The sequence below is a fragment of the Lithobates pipiens genome, unplaced genomic scaffold (assembly GCF_037356315.1).
Source record: "Lithobates pipiens isolate NorthernLeopardFrog02 unplaced genomic scaffold, aLitPip1_a1.2 Scaffold_3, whole genome shotgun sequence".
In the NCBI taxonomy this organism is placed as follows: Eukaryota; Metazoa; Chordata; class Amphibia; order Anura; family Ranidae; genus Lithobates; species Lithobates pipiens.
Genome location: NW_027507790.1, coordinates 187,456,698 through 187,467,354, shown reverse-complemented (window position 1 = coordinate 187,467,354; position 10,657 = coordinate 187,456,698). Strand labels below are relative to the sequence as shown.

General features: G+C 44.7%; 1 protein-coding gene across 1 annotated transcript; it reads left to right on the top strand.

The window, feature by feature from the left end:
* Positions 1 to 7,361: 7,361 nt before the first annotated feature.
* Positions 7,362 to 10,369, top strand: HTR1A (5-hydroxytryptamine receptor 1A). Its single transcript, XM_077462620.1, has 2 exons — positions 7,362 to 7,531; positions 8,825 to 10,369. The coding sequence occupies exon 2, from the start codon at positions 9,033 to 9,035 to the stop codon at positions 10,266 to 10,268; it is 1,236 nt and encodes a 411-aa protein (XP_077318746.1). The 5' UTR covers positions 7,362 to 7,531; positions 8,825 to 9,032; the 3' UTR covers positions 10,269 to 10,369.
* The last annotated feature ends 288 nt before the right edge of the window (positions 10,370 to 10,657 follow it).

Below are 10,657 nucleotides of genomic sequence, written 5' to 3'. Positions count from 1 at the left end.
ACAGGCATACTACAGACACCCCCCAGGCACCATATTTAAAGGAATATTTCACCTTTTTTTTTCACTTTAATCGTCATTAAAATCAGTGCTCCCGCCAAAACGGCAGTTTTTAAAACTTTTTTTTGCAGTGACCCATGTCCCCTGAGGCAGGAGGCAGGTCCCCAAACCCTTTTTAGGACACTATCTTGCATATTAGCCGTTAAAATTAGCACTTTCCATTTCGAACGTTCGAGTCCCATAGACTTCAATGGGGTTCGAATGTTCTTAACGAACGCGGGGGTCGTTCGCAAGTTCTGGTGCGAACCGAACCGGGGGGTGTTCGGCTCATCCCTAATGCTGAGATACTGCAGAAACTCATGTTACTTTTGATATTCATGCTACCAATACTTATTAATTAGCATAAATGCTATCCCCTATCATTTACACCTCCAACGTTTTTGTAGAAGAGTCAGATCTCTGCACACTGTAGAGAATTATTCAACACACTGAATCTTATATTAAATTGTACTAGCGTTCCGTGGAACATTCATATTCCTCCAGAAGCTGCTGATGATACCTTCAGCAGTGAATATTGATACCAATGAACATTTTAACTGTTAGTAAAGGAAGCATTCTTCCCACTGACCATCACTGTAATCTTCTCCCATTGAGCACCCATCTTTTTACACTAACCACCAGGTTAATAGGGCAGGGTTCTTTTCCTCTGCCCACCAGTGTAACTAGGCCATTCTTCACTGACCACCAGTGTTACAGGGCTCTTCTTCACTGTCCACCAGTGTAAAGGGGCACATCAGTGACTACTAATGTAAGGAGCGTTCTTTGCACTGACCATGAATGTAATGGAGCCCCCCCCCCCCCCCACTGACCACCCCTTCTCCCAAAGGCCACCAGGGGGTTCTTATTCCACTAGCCACCAATGTAATGGGGCCCTTCTCCACTGACCACTAGTGTAAGGGGGGCACATCATTGACCATCAATATAAGGGGGCATTTCTCCACTGACCACAAATAAGGGAAAATTGTCTGTTTTTATTTTCTGGTTATTAGGATCAGTATCTATTTAGTTGCATTATCAATACTGAAAATAATATAAAAAGCTGCATTCCTTATAGTTTCATTTATTATTATAATTCAGCTCACTCTTTGCATTTCTATACTGTAAGTTATAGATATAACAAGTAATACATTATACATCATAGACATGTGCTTTCGTTTTCGCTGTAATGCATTTTCGTCCGAATTTCAGGTATTTTTGTTATCGTTTTAACAAACGATAACGGAAGTGCAGAATCCGAAAAACGAAAGATCCGACGTAAACGAATGCTTTATTTTCGTTTTCGTTGTGACAACAGTTCGATATAGATAGGAGATTCGACATGACGCTGACAATAACAATCTGTGTCTATAGAACCTGTGGTCAAATGTGCCTAACATAAACTCTATTAGTTCAGGATTATTCTACATAGAGAGCAAATATTCGACATAGAGAGAAAATATTCAACATAGAGAGAAACGATCGCTGCTGGAATTGGCTGGAATTATTTTTACAAAATAAAAATAATGATGATGATGAATGTTATTGGCTGATTGTAACCAAATAGGAGGAGCAGTAAAATAGGTAGAACTAAGTACAGACGTACAGCCAACTTACTTTCAAAGACGATTGCTAGCAGAGAGACACACACTGAATCATTTCAGAAGACAGTCAATCTTAGCTGGTCCTTTTATCAGAGAACCTAAATTATTTAGCAATTAAGCATAAGCACAGCAGCAGAACAATAGTGAAGCAAGCTACAGTTCAACTTAACTTTTTCATAATAATCTTTTGCTATTGTGTTAGTGTTGTGAATCTGATAGTAATACTAGTGTTGCTAGTGTTGTGATAGCCTCAGAGGCTGCTCGTGTTGTGGGGGCGGGGATTTATTATTTTATTATTATAGATTCTATATTATAGATTGAGATTCTATATAGATTCTATATACCCTTTCTTGTTACCTGTCTGATCAGTGATCGCTATATCACTTCCGTATTAGACTGCCTCCACTCTGTATGAAGATGCACAGAGGCACCTTTTGACAGCAGCATTGTCAGTCTTATGCCCCGTACACACGAGCGGACTTAAGTCCGACAGACTTCCAAAGGAGTTCCGTCGGAGTTCTGCTGGAATTCCGACGGAGTTCTGACAGACTTTTCGGCCGAACGGACTTGGCCACACACAATCACACTAAACTCCGACGGATTCGAACGTGATGACGTACGACCCGACTCGAATAAGGAAGTTCATAGCCAGTAGCCAATAGCTGCCCTAGCGTCGGTTTTAGTCCGTCGGAGTAGCATACACACGAGCAGAGTTTTCGAAGGGGACCGGGTCCGGCGGAGTTCCTTCGGGAAAATTTGAAGCATGTTCCATATTCTAAAGTCCGTCAGACTTTGGTGAATCAAAAGTCCGTTGCAGCCCACACACGATCGGATAGTCTGACGGACTCGGTCCTTCGGACTTTGGATGTTGAAAAGTCCGCTCGTGTGTACGCGGCATTAGGGGAGGGGAGCATTGACTGTACTAGCAAATTTAAATACACTAACACATTAAAGCCAAACTCCAGCTAACACTTTTTTTTGGGTTACTCGGAGGGCCATGGAACATATGGATATGGCTGGCTTTGGTTGTTGCTTGTTGATGAGTTCTCTTCGAGATAGACTGTAGCAACTGGACATTTTTCACTTACTTTGATGTTCTACTACATACACCATCAGGCAGGGTTGTGGATGGTGTGAGAATCATCTCCTATGTATACAACCACCTACCTTATATATGGATCTCTCCGGTGGATGACACACAGTGCCAGGAAAACCTTCCCAGCAAACTTCCAAGCAATCTTCAGGTCAGAAGAATGCCTGTGCGCAAGAGAACTGTTTGGCGCATGCACATGCGCAATAGCGCAATTAGCGCTGCACGGGTGCATGTGAGCGCACGCACTTGTGCCGTGACAGCACTTTGCGCCAGGAGGCACCAGCAAGACAGCCTTGCTGGTGCCTCCTGGCACTAAGTGATGTCACGGCACGAGTGCGCAAGACAGCAAGACAGCCTTGCTGTCTTGCTGCCCGATCAACAGCGTTTCCTGCGACCCCTGCTATCTGTTATCTGATTTACCTGATCCGTATCCGACTCGGCTTGTTCCTGACAACTCTGCTCGCTGCCCACCCTGATCCCGGCTTGGACTTTGACTATTCTGATCTGCCCACCTGTGTTTGACCCGGACTGTCTTCTCTACCCAGTATCCTGCCTTTTGTCCATATCCTGCTGCCAGACCACAGGACACCTCCCTGCTGTCTTCTGTATCCTGCCTGCTGTCTGCAGCCTGCTGCTGGACTACAGACACCTCCTTGCTGTCCACTGTATCCTGCTTGCTGTCTGCATCCTGCTGCTGGACTACAAGACACCTCCCTGCTGTCTTCTGTATCCTGCCCGCTGTCTGCATCCTGCTGCTAGACTACAAGACACCTCCCTGCTGTCTGCTGTATCCTGCCTGCTGTCTGCATCCTGCAGTGGACTACAAGACACCTCCCTGCTGTCCACTGTATCCTGCCTGCTGTCTGCATCCTGCTGCTGCACTACAGGACACCTCCCTGCTATCTTCGGTATCCTGCCCTCTACACCAGGTGCCCAGTCAGGCACTTGTGCCCCTTTGTACTCTTGAGCCCCTGTCATCTCTACCAGGGGTTCCCAGGCTCTGCCTTAAGGTACATGGCACACAGTCAAGTGACCATTTGCTTCAGTTCCTCTCTTGGTCTATTCCATCTGTACTGAATATCTCCTTTGTCCCACAACTACTTGCCTTGCCTTCCTATAACCTATCTGACACGCCAAATTTATAAGAGACCTGATCAGATGAAAATGATCCTGAAGCCCTGCTGAAGCGCTGATGACTGCGAAACGTAAAGACATGTATATTTTAGATTATGTGTTTTTTTTTTGCTGAACCTGATATAGTGAGAGGCCTTCCTTGAAAACCCTTTCATTTTACTTACTCAGTTGATTGTCTATTATAATTATTGTGGTGAAGGCCTCTTAATATCAAGCTGGATGAGCTATTCTACGCTTTGGCTTTTCCCACCAACTAATACAACCTATGGGTTTAATTTACTAAAACTGGAGAGGGTGACATCTGGTGCATCTGTGCATGGTAACCAATCAGCTTCTAAATTCGGTTGTTCAATTAAGCTTTAACAAAAAAAACCTGGAAGGTTTCTATGCAGAGCTGCACCAGATTTTGCACTCTCCAGTTTTAGTAAATCAACCCCAGTGGGTTGTATGCATAGTTGTAAAAATCCAAGCTGGACCAATGTAACTGGATGTAAAAGTATCCATACCTGGTATTCCCCTTTTAGCCTAGTTTCACATTAATGCGGTGCGATTTTCATGTCAGTTTTCAGTGAAGTTGTCAAAGGTAGCTGTTCAGCGGTTCAGGTGTGATTCAGATATTCAGGGATACAATTGTGAATATCCTTTCATTCAATGCAAATTTAGTACTGCTGTGATTTTCAATCTGCCTTCATATGCTAGAAATGCCGTCCACCATCTTCTCTACAAAACTAGCTTCCATCCACTTCTACGTAAATCTGTCTTCTAGCCACTTCTGTGAAAAACTGCCTATGAATCGCATCCTATGCAGGGCTCAAGTCCTGTGGGAACGCATGGGAACAGAGTTCCTGTACTTTTTCCACAACAGGAACTCAGTTCCCATTAGCAGCCATGTCCTGCAAGACTTTGAAGTATGCGAGCTGTGTGGCAGGTGCTACACCAGCAGCTGCCAACACAGCTTGCAATAGTAAGTGCCGCACACCTGACCATTCAGGCATTGCCAGTAGGGGGCCCCATGACAGCATCCACTTCGATCTACCTGTCAATCACAGCTAGCTGATGGGTAGATCAGCTATTCTGCTCACAGGACATGCAGGGAGAGAGGTGAGCTGAGGGAGGAACATCAGTTTGGGGTGGTAAGCTGAGCACAATACCTGAAAAAGTTTAATGCCAGGAGGGAAGTTTATGTGAAAATATGTGAAGGGTTGGAATAGCAGCGAGTGTGTGTTGGAGCCCTGCAGAGTTTTCAGCCCCCCAAGCTAACATACATCTCCTAAGCAGGAACACATCACTATCCCCCCAAGCATTCTGCCCAGATAATGTGCAGTTAATTTATGACCTTTCCGTTTAACCCTGTGTTATCCAAACTCTGTTCAATGAAAAGTGTAAACACTCTATATACAAAATAACATTCCCCAATAAAGATCAGAACACGATGTTCACATTTGCATGGAAGCACAATTGAATGAATGCTGATTATTCAGAGAATTACCGTATTTATTTTTATTGAGGATTGTTTTTTTTTTTATGTACTAACAGTTAAGCTTCATGCACACAATACGAAAATTGGATGAAATATACCACTTTTGAAGCGGTCATGCATATGAGCGTATAATTTTTTTTTTGTGGGGGAGTGGACCTTGGGTGGGAGTTCCCACACTTTTTTCCCTGGGACTTGACCCCTGATCCTATGTAAACAGTTATCTCAGAATGCTGCTATATACTGTATGCTGTGCGAATTTGGAACACATTGCTCCAAACTCAGACAGGACACTTTTTTTAACTGGATCAAATTCACACCACATAGATGTGAACATCCTTCATAGAAAACAATGTATTTTCAGATGACATGGAAATATTTGCCTTTTGGATCTCATTTGATCCACATCAGATATGCATCAGTTTGAACCTGGACTAATGCCACATGATGAGAAAATTGGATGAAAAATAATGCTTGCGGAGAGATTAGGTTTACATCGATACCAATATTGGTATGGGTGCCGATACTAAGCATTTGCACAAGTACATTTACTCTAAATTAAATGCTCTGAAATTAAAACCACTACCTTCCAGGCCAGAGTTTGCAGTGAAATTTCGGGAGCAGTTTTATCTTCTGATAAACTGATTAGTATACAGTTTCTGAGAGCTGATCACAACAGTTTATCAGTGGCGGCTGGTGGAAACTTATTTTGGGGGGTGGCAAACAAACAACACCCCCCCAGCAGCACGGCTCGGCTCTGAAAGCAACTCCCCCCCCCCCCCGGTGGTGTGGTATGGCTCTGCTCTGATAGCACCTACCCCCCCACCCCCTTGGCATGTCTTGGCTCTGACAGCAACCCAACCGGCTCTGCGGCTTGTCTCTGACAGCACCCCCCCCCCCCCCCCGCAGGCTGTCCGGCACTTAACCACTCGTGTGGCAGGGCTGTGGTGTCCTGTCCTCCTCTCCTGGAATGTGGGCAGCGGTGGTTCCGGTGTCCGCTACTCATGTTTCCTCCCCTGTGTATCTCCTCTTCCACCAAAGCGCTAGGCATCCAACAGGATCACCTGACACTTTGGCCAATTGGGAAACAGGTTTCACAACCGGCCTCCTGATTGGCGGGGAGGAACTCTAGTATGAAAATAGTGAAAATGAAATCGCTATTGTCACACAACTGTGTGGGCGTGGAGTGCAATGCTGCGAGACCACCCTTTTTTGAAACCTATTGGAGCCTCTAGCCTCAGGTGCTTGTAGAACCCCCCCCCCCCATTGGAATCCATAGTCCAGTGTCATGATATGTAGATCAGGGGACTAGACGCGTGGATAGGGGAGGCGGCACCCTTGCTCCCTCTATGGACAGGCTGCCACTGCAGGTCATATGAAAATATCAGAAGGGACGCACGGAAATTTTTCACATACGATAACAAGAAAAAATGATTTTTGTGTAATTAGTATGGTATTTGTATGAAAAAAATTGTGTGACCAAAACCGCGTGTGCTCGTAAATGACACAATACATTACAATACAACTTTAGTGTCCTAGTGGTTTTCGATATGAGATTAGCATGCATAAAAAAAACGATCCTTTGTCTGATATTCTTTATCATGTGTACGAGGCATAAGTGTTCTTTTAAGGAAAATCGTTTTCCTTTAAATCTGCATAAGAACAGGCAATTATATTCTTTCTGTATGAAAACATTCCATGACAATTTCAATGTCTCCACCATAGAATTAGAAAATTGCAGTGCACTCAAATATTAGCGATTCCCTAACAAACACAAGCTTGGAATAACTGCAACATGAAAACACAGTACGGTGGATAGCACATCATATCTAATCCTTGGTCTAATCCGGGTAAATAATGTTATGGAACCCTCGGATCTTGCATAATCTAGTGTGCAGAGTGCGTGTGTGCGTGTCCGCCTCCGCTGACCTTATTTTACCAGACTGGCCTGTAGATGGCGCCAAACCACCTTCCACTCTGCGCTGCTGTCCAGGGTCCTGAAACTGGAGCCAGCACAAACTTTCATTCCAGCTGTTCTATATCTACTGTATGCTCTGTCTAATAATAACTGAGACTGAGCTATAGACATCAAAACGTGTCAAATCTGCATTTAGGAAGAAATATACTTGTCTGCAACAGAGAAACATTTTTCAGCAATCTTCAGCACGGAGCAGGCAGCACATTGCATTGGTAAGCAGGGGGACGTTTCCTTCTATAGGTAGGTATGCCAGGGAGCCAACAAATACTGGGAGGTGGGGGGTGGGGGGGGGGGGGGGGGTTGTGGGTCTGCAAGCTTGTACAGAGAGACATTTTCCTGCAAAGTTTTGCAATCTTCAGCACGGAAGGGGTTAATAAGGAACAGGCAGCACATTGCATTGGTTAGATGTGGGAAGTCTGATATGAGTAGCTATGTCAGGGAGCCAACAAGTAGAGGGGGGGGGGGGGGGCAGCTGTGGATCTGCAAGCTTGTACAGGGAGACATTACTCTGTAAAGTTTTGCAATCTTCAGTATGCAAGGGGTTAATAAAGAACAGGCAGCACATTGCATTGGTGAGAGGGGAAAGTTTCCTTCTATAGGCAGTTATGCCAGGGAGCAAACAAATAATGGGGGGAGGGGGGCAGCTGTGGATCTGCAAGTATGTACAGAGAGAGAATTGTCTGACAAGTTTTGCAATTTTGAGCATGGAAAGGGTTGATAAAGAAAAGGCAGCACATTGCATTGATGGAGGGGGAAGTTTCCTTCTATGGATATGTATTAAAGGGAGCCAACAAGTAGTGGGGGGACAAGCTGTGGATTTGCTAGCTTGTACAGAGAGACATTTTTCTGCAATGTTCTACAATCTTCAGCATGGAAGGGGTTGATAAGGAAAAGGCAGCACATTGCATTAGTAAGAGGGGGAAGTTTCCTTCTATGGATGGGTATGTCAGGGAGCCAACAAGTAGTGGGGGACCAGCTGTGGATTTGCAAGCTTGTACAGAGAGACATTTTTCTGCAAAGTTTTGCAACCTTCAGCAGGGAAGGGGTTGATAAGGAAAAGGCAGCACATTGCATTGGTAAGAGAGGGAAGTTTCCTTCTATGGCTAGGTATGTAAGGGAATCTGAGGGGACCAGCTGGGGATCTGCAAGATTGTAGAGAGAACGATCTTATGGGCAGAGGGAAGACAGCAGTGCCAATCTATAAAGCTCCGCCTGCTCTCCCTATGAAAGGAACTACAATACAATCCCAGCTCAGCAAGGAGGATAGACTCCCACAGCAAGCATAGTTGCAGTTCACTGAGTTCCAAGTTAGTGACTGGCTCGCCTTTCATTGCTGTCCAAGTCATCTAGAGAGGGCAGGAGGACCAAGGTGTGGGGGGAGAAGATGGATTTCATCTGGTAGACAGACTTTTTTTTTCTCCATGTCCTAGTGCTCTGCTCACACCATCAGCGCTGACGTCCTCTCTTTTTTTTCCTGCACTCTGTGGAATTCTACACTTCATCAGTCGCCAATGATTCGCAGAAGCAAGAAGCGCAGACTGGAGTGGTATCCATCACCTCTGAAACTATGCCTGATTTAAAGAAGTCCGGATCTGGAGCCTAGGCGTCCATTCACCCCTAAGTGGGCAAGGCACAGGACGTCCTGATCCCAGCTTCCCATCCCCCCACTCTCCCCCTCCTCTTCTATTACCTTTACCTTTTGGCTTCTTTGGGATGGATGCATTTAATAACACTACCTCTTCAGACTATTCTTCAGAGAAGGGGAATGGCACCAAGTTCGAAGAGGTAGCCCTCAGCTACCAAATCATCACCTCATTCTTCCTGGGCACACTGATCCTCTGTGCGATTTTTGGCAATGCCTGTGTGGTCGCAGCCATAGCCTTGGAAAGGACTCTACAGACGGTGGCCAACTATCTCATAGGTTCCTTGGCGGTCACCGACTTGATGGTCTCAGTCTTGGTGTTACCCATGGCGGCTCACAACCAAGTTCTCAACAAGTGGACTCTGGGCCAGGTAACCTGTGATATCTTTATTTCTTTAGACGTTTTGTGTTGCACCTCTTCCATTCTCCATTTGTGTGCTATAGCTTTGGACAGATACTGGGCGATCACAGACCCCATAGACTATGTGAACAAGCGGACTCCTAGGAGAGCTGCCATTCTCATTAGCATAACCTGGATAGTGGGCTTCTCAATATCCATCCCACCCATGTTGGGTTGGAGGACACCTGAAGACAGGTCTGACCCTGATGCTTGTAAAATCAGTGAAGACCCAGGTTACACTATCTACTCCACCTTTGGGGCTTTTTATATCCCGTTAATTCTAATGTTGATATTATATGGTAAGATATTTAAAGCAGCCAGGTTCAGGATTCGTAAAACTGTTAAGAAAACTGAGAAGAAAGTGGCAGACACTTCTCTGTCCATCTCCCCAGCAACCATCCAGAGGAAAAGCAATGGGGAGCCCAGCAAGAACTGGAAGAGGAGTGTGGAGCCCAAACCCAACAACGCCTGTGTCAATGGAGCAGTCAGGCACAATGAAGATGGGGCTGCTCTGGAGATCATTGAGATCCATAATTATGCCAACTCTAAAAACCACCTTACGCTGCCAAACCATTCCAGTGACAACCTATCTCCTACATGCTTCGAGAAGAAGAATGACAAGAGCACTGAATCCAAGAGGAAAGTGGCACTGGCCAGGGAGAGGAAAACGGTTAAAACGCTAGGTATCATTATGGGCACTTTCATTTTTTGCTGGTTGCCATTCTTTATTGTTGCCCTGGTGTTGCCATTCTGTGAATCCTGCCATATGCCACACTTGCTGTTCGATGTCATCAACTGGCTAGGCTACTCAAACTCTCTCCTGAACCCTATTATTTATGCTTATTTTAATAAAGATTTCCAAAGTGCTTTTAAGAAAATCATCAAGTGCAAATACTGTAGACAGTGAAGACGATCCTGTTTGCTCTTGCCTGCCTTGTGCCCATTACAAAAGCCCTTATTTTAACGTGTGTTCCCTTGAAAGCCTTGAGCAACCAAGGAGGAGGGGGGGGGGGGGGGGGATTGAAACATATAAACATAGAAAAGTGATGACAGAAAAAGACTGAGTAGTCCATGAGTTTGCCCAATTCTTTTATTTTTTATCTTTTATTTTTTATTTTTTGATGGACCCAGACTAACAAAATGCATAAATGTTGAACTATGTAAAACCTAGGTTTAATGGCTGCCATTATTTCAATGTGAATTTCTATAGACTGTATATATATATATATATATATATATTCAATATTTTTTCATAGCCACTACATGGCAGTCGGATAATTTTGAAATTGTCTTTTG

Excerpts from the sequence above, each read along its gene's own strand:
- HTR1A (XM_077462620.1), top strand. The coding sequence starts at position 9,033 with ATGGATGCATTTAATAACACTACCTCTTCAGACTATTCTTCAGAGAAG.